We start from the raw sequence: 16284 nt of genomic DNA, 5'->3' as shown, positions 1-16284 counted from the left end.
ATTTATAGGTGAGGGAAAGGAAAGGGGATCAGCCCTTCAAAACTGACAACCCTTGGTATGAGACTAAAAGAAAGCTGAGGGACATTGATGGGAGGGCAGAGAGCATACTTTCCATTCAGATTTCTCTAGTGTATGTTTTGGGACACTGGAGTGAGATACAGTAGACATGGGGGTATTTGAAATAACCTCATGAGCTGAGCATAAATATAAGTTTTGGCTACCAAAAGTACTGGAATAAAATGTTCTCAAGCTCCATATATCTGAGTCAACTGGCCTGACAGTGAAAATGTCTTGTGTGGAACTTACCTTTGAGATTCTTTTGTCTCCTCAGGTAGAGGATCTCTTGCTCAGGCCAAGAAAAGGACAAAATGGGGGCTAAGGTATCAGGGGCTGTGTTAGTTGCAGCCCCTTCTCTAAAATAGAATTGTAATGGGTTGTAGAATTAGTTTCTACCACAAGGTAGCTGGAATAATTTGCTTCCCATAAGCTGCCTGAAGACACTTCTGAAAAGGCTAGCCATGCAGAAGGGCTCACTAAGGCAGAGCCAGGACTGCTTCCACATTACCATGTTTTTGTATTCCTTTTCTGTAATAAGCTACAAATAGAATTGCAACAGTGCTCCCACAGTTAATATGTTCTTGTAAACATTTGGTAATAACTGCCTCTACAGAGAAGATCCGAGAATTATGTCAACTTGAAAGAGTCCCATTCACCAAAGATCCTACTTTCCTAGCAGCATACAGCTGCTGTTTCTTCATATTTAATTGCTCAACAATCCTGAATGGATTCTTAACCAGTTCCGTGTGTGTGTGTGTACTTTTATCTGCCTTTATCTTTGACTGCAAGGTGATTGCTCATTATTTTAACATATTTAACATCTGTGCAATTATCATATAAAAATCAACAAGAAATAGTTTTTTTCGATTAATTTTGGTGATTTTACAACTGCAATTTAATGATGAAATAAAATTAACAAGAAATTGCTTTGCAGCAAATGAGAAAAGTGGTCATTAAAACCTCCCCTGGAACTGATTAAGAGTCTATTCAAGGATGTAGGGCTCTGGAACGCTAACTGAACAGGAAGTGCAGAGACAAGGGACTATTTTGAAGGATGGTAGCCTTGAGTCAATCTTTGTCAGTCCATACATGGACAAGAAGGCACTGAAATAGTGTTTTTTTGTGAAATGGAATCCCCACAAGTCAAGTCTGGGGGGAAATGGGGACTCCCATATAAAACATTGGAATTTAATGGATTTTATGGATTCTCAAAAAAAAAACCCTAATATTTGTTCCAGCCTGAACAGCTATTGCAGGAGGAATCACAGTGAGATACTATCTGTTGTGATTCAGAGAGAATACTGAGGTAACAAATACTTAATGAAGCATTTCCCATCTTGTATAATTACACAATTTCTAAAATATGCCACCTACTTTTCCCTCACAGAAGCACTGGAATATAAATATAAAAACTGTAATAGATGCATAAAGTAATTCATGTTTAAAAACACCAATAAAATGCAATATATTGCCTTAAATGAAGCTAGTAACTATAGACTGATACCTCATCACATTGTTTTCTGCAGCTGTTTTGGCACGCAAAAAAAGCACCTGATAGGCACTCAAAATGTTATTCTTCATTGCCAATAAATAGTCAGTGGTCTACTATAAATCTCTTGCTTTTGGCCACCTTCCTTGAATGATACCATTTAGACATGATATGGTATTCTGGCTACTGAATACACCCGTCACATGTTTGAACTTGAGCTCAACACAATCTTTGAGGGTGTCTCCAACACAAGGGCCATTGAAATGAATAGGTACCCATGTGCTTTTGCACATTTGTTGCAAGGGGGGAAACTCAAAAGAACTTCCAAACAGATTGTGGCTACAATTGGCTCAGCTTTTCTCCGGCTCACAGCCTCCCCTTCAATTTACTGTGGCTATGGTCCTCTCTATCACAAGGGGCATTCTGCAAAGACAAGGTGTTCAGTTTCTTCAGACTTCTGCCTTTGCATCTCTGCCTTCATTAGGCTCCCCCTCCTCCACAAAGGTCAAGTGACCTAGTTTGAGAATCTCAGCTGTCAATCCCAAGTCTCACCCCTCAGCTAAAGCAGCTGGGGTAGGTTTAGCTGGAGATTTTGCTGAGGCCAGCATAGTGGCCTCCATGTGGTTGTGAGTGCACGTATGCTGCCCAGTATCTATTGCCAGAAGAGACCTTTGTATTTCTGCAGGGATAGCTGCATGATACTTCACCTGTCCCTCCTTCCTCTCCACTGCACCACTCCCCTTGTAGGAGCAATATCCTTGCTCTAGACTCTCTTGCTCCCTAAAATTTCTCAGTTAATACAGCATAATTGCTCCCAGGCCAGCTCAGGAGGACTAGAAATGCTGCAGGATGATTGGAAGCAGACTCAAGGGCTAAGAGAGACATGTCAAATATGAGGCCCGCAGGGCAACCCCAGCTAGCTGAATTTTGTGTGTTTGATCTGCAGAACTCTCTGTTACCAGAATAGCTGTTTGAGGCCTTTGCTACCTTAAAGCAGTGTCACAAGCAAAGCACCCAACAAAACATTGCTCCTGAAGCAAAGGAAGAAGATGGGGCCATCAGCCAGCCCAGTTTCTTTAACTGGTTAAAACAAGACATCCGTTTCCTTTTGCCTAGGGAGCCTCCTGATTCCAGGAGATGACCAAGCACAGCATGCTGGGCCAGTCTTGCAAAGTGTTCTGCCCGCAATTAATATAAACAGCTTCATGGTCTCCAGTGAAACAAAAGGTTATGAGCAGCCTGAGCCTGCCGTTCACAATGGTTGCTAGTTCAAGGTTTGTTTGGGCCACACATACCCCACTTGGGCAAATTCACCATATTAGTTCATCGTGGGGAGGTGGCTCAGTGGTAGAGCATCTGCTTTGCATGCAGAAGGTTCAGCTGGCACCTTCAATTAAAATGCACCAGATAGTAGGTAATATAAAAGACCTAAGATCCTAGAGAGCTGCTGCCAGTCATATACAATTACTGACCTTGATAGATGAATGGTTCAACTAGCTTCACACATTTCATTTTGCATTAGTATCATCTTATAAAAACCAATGGTTGTGCTATATTAACACAGTAAAAGAGAATAAGTAAACTACACTGGCTTTGAACCCCCTCAGTGCTAGGAACTTTCCATACATGTTCTCTGTCTACAATACAATCCATATTATTAAATCCTTTCCTATGATCTCATCACTGGGGCGCCTATGCAATAAGCCCTCCTAATTGTTCATTCTTGCTGCATTGCAGCCTCATTTATCTTCTTGGTGTCACGTCTAGAAAGTCACAGTCTGCTTGCATACATAGTGTGAGGCGTGAGTAAATGGGAACATAGTTTAGACAGGGATATGTGACAGTGAGACGTGGCGTTTGGAATTTTTCATAAGTGTGTCACATTTGCACCCCTGCAATCATAGTCCAATAGTCTAAGCATATCACACTGGCTTTTTTGTATATGGCATGATCTCCTTGCTTCTGTCAAGTAAGAGTTTCATTCTTGCAGCAGCCCAAGTTTGCTCAGAGAAACCACTTTATTCATTGCTCAGCAGCAAATGCCTGTAGTTGCAGGACAAGCGTACTGTATGATACAGTCGCCTGCAAACACATTGTTTGTTGATTTCATACTTTACATTATCTATAGTGTGTGCTTTTAAAATGTATGTCTAATGTGTCTTCTGGTCTTCAGGTTACTGCACAAAAACTTTGGGGCTTTATTATTGCCTTGTTTACTTCATCTGTCGAGGTCACCAGGAAACAAAATTAATTGGCTGAGCCAGAAGGCAGTTGTCATTATGTGGCAAAATGCCAAATACAAGATTAATACCAGTTTTCATTACACTGCTCAGAGGCCAGCCAAAATCAGAATTTTGCTTAACTGGAGCAGAACCCTGAAATAAATATCCATCATATCTGAGTAAATATCCTTCAACCAGTACCTCTTCCTTGACCTACCTGCCATGAATTTATTTTGCATATTGCTTTATTCTGCAGCATGTCAGAAGTGCAGCAGTGTTTATGCTCATTCTATTTTCTATCCTTAATTCAAAACGTCTTGAATTATAATCATTGGATGCTAAGGCAGCTCAGGTTTCGCATCAGACTCAAAGCTATACAAAAGTTTTAGATGTTAGATTAAACCACCATATTCCTAAAATAATTGCAAAGGGTTGATGTAAGAGGAAGGCATCTGCAATCGGCTGAATAATGACCAAAAGGCCTCGCTCATTTAGCTCATTTACTTTATTGGTTTAAGTGGGTCCCATTGTAATTGTAGTTGTAACAAGTAAAAAAAACCTGCAAGGCATTTTGGGCAACATTATGCAAATTATTCTAAAGGCAGTGTCAGCATGGCTGCCTCCCCAGCAGAATGAAGCAGCGGCCCTCCACCAGTTGCATCTCTCAAACCCAGAATCATTCACCATGAGACGAAGACGTGCACACCGGTGCCACCTTGCACCAGCCCAGTCTATGCCAGTCCATTGATGGATTTGTACCGCTGTACCTAAAAAAGCTGGGAGGTGCTGGTAGCATCTGGAGAAACTGAGCAACAGTTGAGTTGAATTGGCTTGGACCTTGGTTGTACATGAATATTCTGGGATTTATGCTGTACACTTACACTGGAGTCCACATGCAGAAGACCCCATGACAACACTGACTCGGCAGAAGGTAATGGTCATTTACAAAGCTCAGTGGCCATCCGCGTGACGCGCCATCAGGCACTTGGAGCAGCAAAGATGGGGCAAATCTCTCATTCCCCTCCCCCAGCCCTTGCTGTTAGAAATCCAATAAGTAAACAAATTATTCCTTATGCAATATTTGGAGCTATGAGGACATATGGCATGATGCATTTTAAAAAAACAACTTAAGGAGAATTCTTGTCATGCCGACGAGATTGCACCCCTTTGAGAGATTCCTCAGTGCAGGAATTTTGCACTGTCATGAATATTTCTGGCCACCTTCAGAGTAATTGCTCTTGAAGTCGAGGCAAATATCTTTCTAGAAACATTTCCCTGGGCATGTTGTCAAAAACATTGTAGTGCTTACTCTCCCTGTGTGTGTGATATTTATATCTTTTGTTTTCAGAATGACATTACATGTCATACCTTTAACCTGGAAATTAGTCTTTCTGTACAACTGTCCAACTGGTCCAACTGCCTGCTATGAGAAATCAAGGCAAAATCATCTAAGAAAACAGGTTCTTCTGGTTACAGAATAAGTTCCTGAGGGGAAGCTATCCCTTTCACCCAGGATAGTGGAAACTCAGTTGGATAAAGTACTGCAGTATATAAAATACATGTTTATACATTGGATGTTCACCTGTTCTGTGTCCCGTATAGATTCCAGCTGCTTGGAAACTGGTGCTGAGACAGTCCCTTTGGGTCTTCATATCCATTGTTTATGAATTAATTAGCACTCCTGAACCTCCACATTCACTCACTCATGCACACATTCACACACACAAGCAACGCCAGCAAGGCATCCAGGGAAAAGAGGAAGTGTCAGGCACATCCTATTTTCTTGTATAGAGATTGCCCGTCTAACACACTGGCATAACCAACAGCAGGGAATTTTGTAGGGTTTATCCAGAGATTAGCACATGTTCAACCAACTGAGTAGGACTGATAGTATCTGTCCACCTTCTTGGAGTGTCCAGTGCCTAACTTTCCTTCTCCTTCCTTTTCTGGAGAAGCACAGGCAGACTCATGTATGTAGAAGGGATATTTCTTGATTAGCAAAGGTTTGCAGGCCAAGAATGATTAAAAGGTGCTGTGCTGCACCTCTTTTAATTTTGCACTGAATGAAGAACTCCTTCTAGAACTGTTGTACAGTTACAACAGTACATTTGTCTGACTGGGGAACAAAAGAATAAGTCTCCACAACAGATCTGCCAAGCAGTACCTCAATTCCAAACTATCTTGCTGTGCCAATGTTCCTGTACTGACACATGAGAAGATGCTTAAATGTTTTTTTGAATGTGGCATTGCAAAGAGCATAGCAAGCTGGGTTGATAGTACTGTTGACGTAGCACAACCAGTACCCAATGGACCAGACTGTTCCAGGGACACAGTAATCACAGAAGGTATTAATGAGGACCATCACGTTGTATGGTGTCCATGTCAGGATAAAGGCTAGCAAGATAGCAAAGATGGTTCTGGTGACTTTCTTCTCTCGGGCTGCCATTTGGCGCTTCTTCCTCACTTGACTCCTGGCAATGCTGGCAAATTTCCTGGCAACGTTGGCTGGACGGCTGTTTGACAAGGTAATTGGGGTGGAACTGGCTTCTTTGTCTGCAACAATCTCAATGGCAGTGATGCATTCAGTGCCAGTTTGCTTAGTGACAATCTTAATTTTGGACCACTTGGATGCTGGGTTAACACGTGGGTGGGCAGGGCTCTGCCCTTGATCAGCTGTAGAAATGTCCAGTGCCTGCTTCTCCTTGTTGGTCTGGGTGATGCTTACTGTGCTGGATTCATTGGAGGTCTCTTTCTCTTCTTGATGCCCAGTAGTCTCTGATGGCTGTAAGGGTTGCTCCTCCACTTTCCCATTTTTCACTTCCTCCTTCACCTCCACTGATTTTTTGGGAGAGTTGTTGTTATTCTGCTTGACCAGAGGGCTCTTCAGAAAACTGATTGGCTTGGACCTCTTCTCCTTCTTACTCTCAGGCTTGTGTCTTCTCACACGGCTCCGGCTTGCCAGTGAGATATGGATGTACAGCACGGTCATGATGACCACAGGGAGGTAAAAAGCTGCAATGGCTGTGCCAAAAGTCACAGCGGGGTTGGAGAGGAACTGGATGTAACAATAACCTTCTTCAACTGTCCTCTTTCCAACAATGAACTGCCAAAACAAAATGGCAGGGGCCCAAAGGAGAAAGGATAATATCCAAGCAACAGCAATCATCAGCCCTGCCATTTTGGTGGTCCTTCTAGCTGGGTAAGTTAGTGGCTTGGTTACACAGAAGTAGCGGTCAAAGCTGATGATGAGTAAATTCATGACAGAGGCATTACTCACCACGTAGTCTAAAGCCAGCCATAGGTCACACACTACTGCTCCAAGTGGCCAATAACCCTTGATAATGTATACCGTATAGAGATTCATGGAGAAGACACCAATGATCAGGTCAGCACAAGCCAAGCTAAAGAGGAAGTAGTTGTTAACAGTCTGGAGTTGGCGGTTCACCTTGATGGACAGCATGACCAAGATATTCCCTACCACAGTGACAAGGCTAAGTGATCCAGTCACTGTGGCGATGAATACCATTTCCACAGTCTTATACTTGGTAGTGACATTCTCAGTGGTGTTGCCGTTGGTGAGGTTGTCCATCTTTATCAGCAATATCTCAGAAGTGAGATTACATGTAGAGCCTGCAGAAAAGGAGAGGGGAAAGAGGAAATGGGAGAAAATATATCATTCGCAGTGCTCAAGAATTAACACTGCACTGTAGAGATGAAGTTCATTCACAAATACATTCCCTTTGTGCAGCTTCCCATAAACCAGCATTACAATGGGATACGTTTCTAGGCACTTTCTCCTTATAAGTCATCTTTGATTTTGGCAGAAATGTTTTTTTGAGGGGATCTGATACATCACCAAATTGTGCTTCATCACATTTCTTTTTTCTGTAGACAGGTCAGGGTGATGTACTTAGTACTTCCTCCAGTTTGTCTTCACTAGAATCCTACAAGTAGGCTAGGCTGAGAATCCTACAAGTAGGCTAGGCCTTCTCACAACCAACGATCATGACTGATTGAACCCAGCAATTCTTACCCACTTTATTTAATATAACATCATACTGACATATGAGGATGTGCTTAAAGGACACATTTTAAATCCTTGAGATGAATTTTATGCTGTGAACATTCAGTAGCTATCAAACGGATTAGATGGCATGAAGCAACCACTCCTGTTTTTGTGCAGAACAAGCCCCTCCACTGGATTGTTGTGTGTGTGCCACGTGGAGCAAATTGACTCTACGGTTGTTCCATGATTCAGCAGTAAGAGCTAAGTCTGCTTGAGATGGAAAGTTGCAACTTTTTTGCATTTTCAATGTCATGCCATTCATGTAATTTCCATAATCTGTTTGTTAGTTTATTAAAAACATTTATATTCCCACCCTTCAACCAGAGAACTGGTTCCTAGGCTAGCAACAAGAAATCACAATAAAACAAAAATAAAAATGCAGTATGCAAAACATAAAGCAATAAAAAAAATCAGAATACCAAGCAGCAAAAGACATTGAAACCAGTAATGGATCCTAAAATTTAAAAAGCAGAACTAAAATCCAAATTTAAAACTGTATTTAAAATCAGAAGTAGTAACAGCAGTCCATCCATGGTACAGAAGGGGGAAGACAAAACAAAAACCGAATGTGACGTGCCACCACTGAAACAGCCCTGTCTTTGGTTGTAACCTCACCTCTGCAGACACAAGCAGCAGGATTTGGGAAGATAATCTAGCCTGGTCAGACTGAGGCCGCGGTGCAGGATGGGGGATTAACTCTGCATCTCAGGCTGTTTTCACAAACTGAATCACACATGCACTCTCCATTGCTGTCTGCCCAGTGATGTGCTGATAGGCCAGTTACACCTTTCTTTGTAACTAAGATGGACTGGTTTGTCTTTGTGGCCAAAACTCCAGGGTGCTGCCAGCTGGCTGGAAAACACAGTATGGGAGGAAGATATCACATCCATGGAAAAGAGACGAAGATGCTTCAAAATCTGACACATCCAGTTGTATGCAATAACTATACCAGCTAGCAAAACAACCTGTGAACAGCTTCTTCCACACCTCATAATTGGCCCATGAATCCACCACCTGAACAGGTGTGGGCTATCAGTCCCAGTTTTCTGTGGCAATTCAGACATTGGGTTGATGACCACCAGTTTTTATATAAAAAAAGACCCCCTTTGTTCTGTTCCTGTCCACCATTGGAGGAGTGAGGAGGACTGAATCGGTGGTATCTTAGATTGCTGGGGAATGCGTCCAGTTAACTGGTTTATTTATGCCTCTGGGTTTTTTTTTGTCTTTGTAGATTTTGTCTGAGTTCTATTTTACTTCTAATTAGATCTGCACTTATGCTAACCTCATCATCTTTTCCATATTTAAAAAAAATGCAAACAAATCATTGCTTTTATTTGGAATCAGTTGTTGCTACATTTTCTTTTTATGTTCTCAGCATATGTCAGAGAAACTCACAATTCAGTTGCCATGGGAGAGCAAGGAAGGTGTTGGTCTTCCATCTCAGGCTAAGTCAATGTTGACTACTGTCCAGGGTCCTGAATGAGGCAAAAGGTGGCGCCCTTGAATATTTTCTTGGTCCAAATACACTCCATGTCTGGTGGCAGCAGAAAGGGTAGACCTCACCCTTAGGCCACCATCCAGGGGAGGAAACATACAGGCACCATTCAGGAAGCAGAAGGTGGGACTCTCCAACTATGGCCTAGATCATACAAGCAGCCAACAAGGTAGGGCAACTATTCCAGGACTGTAGCATTGCTGACTGGGGACAATCTTCCCAGTAATAAAACTCCTTGCATATAGAAACCCAGCTACCAGAGAAAAGAGTGCTAACTTTCACCCCGGTATGCAATTTTTCCATATGCAGGGAACTGTATTCATGGGGAAGAAGTAAGTCATGTGATCCCCGATCTAGCATACTGCAGTCCAAGTAATTCATCTGTTGGTTGTATGAAGTAGCCCTAACAAGTGCTCACATGATACACCAAAGCACCAGGGAAACATAGCCTGCAACTCTTAAGGCAGCATACAAGATTCCCCCCCCATCCTCTAGTTTATTCTCACAACAACCCTGTGAGGTAGTACTCTGGAAAAGCATCACTGGCTTGAGAATAGCCAGTGAGCTTCATGGCAAGTGGGGACCTGAACCATGTTTCCCAGATCCCAGTCCCATACTCTGAGTCATTTCCTGGCCCATGGGGGGATGTTGTATCACAACATTTTCTTGGCAGACTTTTTGTTATGGGGTGGTTTGCCATTGCCTTCCCCAGTCATCTATACTTTACCCCCAGGAAACGGTACACATTTTACTGACCTCAGAAGGATGGAAAGCTGAGTCCACCTTGAGCTGGCTACCTGAACCTGGCTTCTGCCAGGATTGAACTCAGAGCAGAGCTTGGGCTGCAGTACTACAACTTACCACTCTGTGCCATGGGGCTCCTAACTCTAACCATTATGCCATACTGATTCTTGCTTCCTGCATATAAAAATAATGAGGTCCAGTCATTTGTGAACAGTGCCAGGCACTTCCATTTCCCACTGAAACTTGTCCTCTTCAGTCTCCCAAATCCAGCAATAAGTAAAGGCAGAAAATGTTTATGTTCAGAAGCAAACTAGATAAGCTTCCATCTTTTTCATCCCACCGGGGACTGTCAGTTCAGCCAGAACAGCTGTGTCTCTTTAAGCCCCTACATTTGCCCAGGCAACTGTTACCCTTCACAAATGTCTGAATTTTTTGCTGTACTATTGCTGTCCCCAAATCTCTGCAGCACTTTCTGCAGAAGCTATTTGTGGCAGCAGTTTGTGTGATAGACTGAAGCAACCTCTGGAGTAGCTCTCAGTTTTGTTTTCAGTTATTTATGAGAACATGCAGATGCTCAAAGCTCCAGGGAAAACCACCAAGGTTCTGCCGGGGAAAGGGCCCAGGAAGCGGACCTCTCAGCCTAGGCACGCTTCAGGGGCTTGCTTAGGGGAGCCTGCCCTCTGCTGGACGTCCCTATTATTGTGCTGTTGAAATCTGACTCTAGAACCTCTGCAAGAGTCTCATCTGCTTCTGCAGAGCCCTTTGAACTCTTTCTCCAGCTCTTTGAAGGATGGCGGTGGACTGTGCTTGCTATCTGTTATGTCTGGTTTAGAAAACAAATAGTAGAAATCAGGAATATGAGCTTTATAGAGGAATTTATGTGTATTTTCTTAAAAGGGAAGGTCCTCCTGTGCTGTTCTCATTTAGTTGTTTCCTGCCGTCCTAATCCTTGTTGCTTAGTATCAGTAGTTATATACACTTTGAAAATGATTTTTTTAAAAAGGAAGTTCCTAGCCCTCATGAGTTTGGGGCTCAGTCTGAATATTCATGCTTATTCTTGAGGACAGATTTTTCACATCTTGCCGTTTTAGGGCTTTATTTTCTAATGTAGGAGTTGTTAAAGTGCTATTATTAGGAAAGACATAGTTTCTCCAGTACCATTGCCAGCTAGCAAAGCAACATGGGAGTAGGGGCTTAAAATCTGAGCAAAGCAGATCCTGGGGAGCAAGTTCTGTCTCATGTATTAAACCTTCCCAAGCAGAAACACCTCTATGGTTCATGGTGTTTCTGAAGCAAGGTACATGAATTTCAATAAGATTTACATAGAAATTTCAATTTACATTTACATAGAAATAAGTATGTTTAGGATTATAGCTTTAATTACAATTCTGATTTAAGATTCTTTTTTTTAAAATCCATTTGCAATCTATGGGTTGCCTTCCTAAAAACACAAGTCTGTTTCTGCAAAGAGAACTATCCGGTGAAGGCTTTCTGATCAGACTTCTAGAAGAAGGTGGAAAGTTTTGCCTTTAACAGCTACATGACAAAAATTCAACAGGAGAAGCTGTCTCAGGATAGAGATGCAGTGAATTACTTGTTGAATAACATTACCTGTTGAACATCTGCATATTGTGCATCAACAAAAAGCAAATAAGCCCTGGCAAAAACAAAAGAACAATCACAGATGTCAAGTTGTATCAGAGGTGCCTTGAAACAACTGAGATGTAATTGAGTAGGTGAGCCAGTAAAGGGAAAGGGGCAATGGAGGATCCTGGAGCTATCAAATGAAGAGAGAAAAGGAGGTAACATTGAAGTGAAGATATGATTGATAGAGTTGGCAAATAGTAAAGAGTACAGTAGCACCTTTAAGACTAACCAACTTTATTGTAACATAAGCTTTCAAGAACCACAGTTCTCTTCATCAGATGCAGGTAAACCTTCATCTGGTTTGGTAAATGGCCTGCAGAAAATATCCTGTCCCATCCCTTTCAAAGAGGCTTCAAGGGCTGTTATTTAACAGGTGATGTTATTTACCTCCATGCCATGAAAAACTTCAGCTGCCCATTTCCTCATATAAAGCTTCTGTTAAAGGGACAGGTCAGTTTTCTCCAGGCCACTTGGCAATCCTGATGATTGAACCTGCATGGGAAAGGTCAAGGAAATCTATCTGTACTCCAGACTACCTTCATTTACTCTGTATGAAATAACTAGCTACCTTCTTAGTGAAGTGCAGCACTCCTGAGATCCAGCTTTTGGAGGCCTGAATTACTTTAGAGAGTTAGATGTTCTCTTTCCCTTGGCTACACTGCAAATTGCTACAGCAGCAACTGAAAGAAAGAGAAGGGCATCTTGAACTGACACTGCAATAAAGGAGGCGGTTCTTGAAATCTCCATTTGGGGTCTTTTTATAGAGTAGCAGCTGAGGCTTTCTACTCTACTCCTATTCCCTTTTGCCTCAGAATCATTCATACTTCTTTCTCGCAGGCATAAGATACCAAAAGATTTATGAGGAAGTGGATCATTTGCTGATACCATCACTTGCTGTCTTCAACCCACATTCTGGCTATGCCTGGAGGAAGACATATTTACTCACTGGCGGATTATAATATCTGCAAAGGTGGTGAACCACTTCCTTATAAACCTTACATTCTGTCTGAGTTGTAAATTCTAACCAAGAGTAATTTGCATTGGGAACTGCATATTGGCCTGATCTTTTGTTAGCTAAGCATAGGTAAAGGTAGGCAAGACAGTTTCCTAGGTATATGTTTATTATGACCCCCCCCTCCCTGCCTCCCTGTGGCATCACCTTGATGGTGCCAAGAGATAGTTCCCATCATACGTACTCCATGCTCTGTCTCATGATCAGCATGGTCATAGGCCAAACTTTATACAGCTGTCTGAGATAATAATCCTGAACAATATTCCTCCTGGGGTAGTCATTACATTTTGTTTTCTTGGCTAAATCAAGAGCTACCAGAGCTTGGACCCTGTAGCTCTCTGGTCTGCTGCCCATTGTAATAAACTATCCAAGGCTGCAATATAAAAAGCTCCCAAGACTATGATGTGCTCCAGGGTGACACATTCTACTTAGGCAGCTAGTTTCCCCTGACCTGGTAAGCCTAGACAAACCTCCTCATCAGGGGCAGGGCAACAGTCAGTTTTGATTAGAGATGGGCACAAACAGAAAAAAACCCACAAACATGATGTTTGTTGTTCATTGCCATCCATGAACAGGGACTCACGAATACTTACAAGCATGGCCTGTTCACGAACATGTTCATGGTTGGATGTTCATGGGGGCCAGCAGGCTCTCCTCCAGCCATCATCCAAGTTTGGTCAAGATCCCTACTGCACCACTCCCAGAAACCCTACCTGAGCAGGCAGCAGGAAAGGTACCAATAATAAATAGCTTGGCCCAGAGCCTGGCAGCAGCCCTGGAACCTGAAGGGGTAGATCCCTATCCAACTACACACAAAGGAAATTCACGCTCCAATGCACTCTCTATCAAAATACTAACAGCAACTGTCTCTCCACTGTCTGCAAAGCCAGAGCTGGGAGCCCCCCTCCCCCCGGCCCTTGCTCTCTTGTAACAAATTTGGAGCTCCACACTTGAAAGGAAGACCTGCCTATCAAGCTAAATTGGGCTTAGTTTGTGGTTTCCAGGGCAACAGCAGGAGTTCAGACAGAGTTCAGACAATCCCTTCCTAAGTTGCCAAGGGAATTGATTGCAGGTGCCAGACTGTCTGGCTTTACGAACAGCAAGATGAACAGCAATGAACGAGGCTTGCAACGACCACCTGTTCATTTAGAATGGGGCCTCACAAACAGCTTGTTCGCAAACAGCAGATTGGGCTGTTCATGGCTTGTTTTTGTTCGTTTTGCTGTTCATGCCCATCTCTACTTTTGATAATCTGGCTGCTGTACTGGCTGTTGTTCCTCTATCCAGGCTGCCCCCAAGACCCCAGGCAGATTCCCCTCAGGTCCTGGTCTTGAGGACTTGTGTTTCCTGTTTTGCACTCCTGTTGTACAGACCAACATCACAGCAGGCCCATAGTGGTTGATAACTTGAGAAAGAACTAAGCACTTGTGTCATCTGCACATCTGTATTGTCCTTACAACTGCTGTGGAAAATCTTAAACATTTATGAACAGAAATCCAGGGTGTCAAACAAGTGGTTTGATTCTCTCTTTCCATTTTGGCCAGCCAGTACAGACAACCAAATACCAAGAGTCTACATGCACAGCATGATAAGCTGTCACTGAGCCAATGGTTGTCTATATTCAGCCCAAGGTGCCGATGTGCAGTGATGACATGTGTATGGCAGTTAGACAGGGACCATCACTTCTTGTCAAAAGAAGAAACTCCGTTGCTTCCATTGTTGTTCTATACCTCAATCCTTGGCATTTTCCAGAAAGATGATATCACTGATGCAGATATCCTCACTAAGACTATAAGCTCCTAAAATGTATAATGTGACAAACGTGTTTGTAAAAAAGTATACTTATCTCTTTGATGAGTATAATTTTAGGATTGGCCATAACTCTCCATCAAATGTGTACTAATGGCACACCCAGCTTTGCCACCATGACATTGATGCAATCAATTTAAATGGGCACACACATACCCCAAATCCACTAATTCTGAAAGCATCTTCCTTTATTACTGACTTCCTAGAACCTCATGAGCAAGTGCCATGAAACCACTGACCACTTCCTGTTGGAGCAACAGACCAGCAGGACTAAGAAAGCAGTGGTGTTGCTACCTGTTTAGCTAAATCTATGTAGACTCATAAAGTAATGGAATGAATGGCTTCTTGCTTAGTCTCGCATCCAATGTGATGATATTAACTATCTCAAAGATCACATTTCTAAGGTGGATAATCTGATCTTTAGGGCATTCTCAACATAGAACAAGAAAAGCACTAAAAAAGACATGGGCTACATGCTGCCCGTTAGGTATAAAGGTAGTCCCCTGTACAAGCACCGAGTCATTACTGACCCATGGGGGGACGTCGCATCATGACATTTTCTTGGCAGACTTTTTGTTACGGGGTGGTTTGCCATTGCCTTCCCCAGTCATCTACATTTTACCCCTAGGAAACTTGGGACCCATGCTGCCGTTTATTTTCCTGAAAATTCATAAATCTGACATTCGTAAGACTCCAGTATACCCATAGCAGTTTCTGCTAACCTTCTTGTCTCATCCTATAAGCCTTACCATATTGAGGACTACAAGCTCATGATGAAAAGCGGTCACAGATTCACCTGGAGAGAAATGAAAGACTGGATGCAGACCCCTTTGACTCCTAAATCTGAACCTTTATTGGCTCAGGAACAGACAATTAGATTTGACACCTTTTTAAAGCTTTTTGCTGATAAAATAGCACAAATACGTTCTGATCTGGATACCAGCTGCAATACAGGTGAGGCAGAAGAAATGCTTAATGTATCATCTGGTCTGCTTATGGCCCATTTTGAGCCCATTATAATGATGGATATTGACAGGAACCTGGCATCTGTGAAGGTCATTACTTGTACACTGATCCTTGCCCAACTTGGCCACTAAAATAATTGAAGTACCACATGAATGAGCCCTTGATAGCTATTGTAAATCAGTCACTAACTCAAGACATCTTCTTTTAACCCCTCAAAGAGGGGTTATTCATCCACTACTTTAAAAACCACCTTTAGACAAAAAAGACATGGCCAATTTTCAGCCAGTCTCCAATCTGCCCTTCCTAGACAAAGTGATTGAGAGAGCAGTAGCAGACCAACTCCAGGTCTTCTTGTGCTCTGCAATCCTTTCGGTCTGGTTTCAGGTTGTGCAATGGGACGGAGACTGCTCTGGTGCTTTAATGGATGACCTCTATCTGGATGTAGACAAAGGCCATGCATTTTTGTTGCTCCTCCAGAATCTACCTGCAGCCTTTTATAAGTAGATCTTGTTGAGGCATTTGGAGGCAGAAGTAGCTATCAGGGGATGTGCCTTGGCCTGGTTTAAATCATTACTTGTGGAACAGGCTGGTGGAGACCAGCTATCTTCAGTGTGGGCATTATCTTGTGGGATTCCAGAGGATCCAATCTTATCCCCCATGCTATTCAACATCTATGTAAAGCCTTCAGGAGAAATTGTTAGTAGCTTTGGAACTGGATGTTATCAATATGTACATGACACCCACCTTGATATCTCACTATCCAAATCCTCTGGTGAT

The 16284-nt window shown here is 42.7% G+C and overlaps 1 protein-coding gene across 1 annotated transcript; it reads right to left on the bottom strand.

The window, feature by feature from the left end:
• Positions 1-5944: 5944 nt before the first annotated feature.
• CHRM4 (cholinergic receptor muscarinic 4) lies at positions 5945-7375 on the bottom strand. Its single transcript, XM_054972361.1, has one exon. The coding sequence runs from the start codon at positions 7355-7357 to the stop codon at positions 5945-5947; it is 1413 nt and encodes a 470-aa protein (XP_054828336.1). The 5' UTR covers positions 7358-7375.
• Positions 7376-16284: the final 8909 nt, after the last annotated feature.

Source organism: Eublepharis macularius, chromosome 2, assembly GCF_028583425.1.
Source record: "Eublepharis macularius isolate TG4126 chromosome 2, MPM_Emac_v1.0, whole genome shotgun sequence".
Taxonomy (NCBI): Eukaryota; Metazoa; Chordata; class Lepidosauria; order Squamata; family Eublepharidae; genus Eublepharis; species Eublepharis macularius.
This window is presented reverse-complemented; position numbering and strand designations above follow the sequence as displayed.

Coding starts and splice junctions, on each gene's coding strand:
- CHRM4 (XM_054972361.1), bottom strand. CDS start 7,357: ATGGACAACCTCACCAACGGCAACACCACTGAGAATGTCACTACCAAG.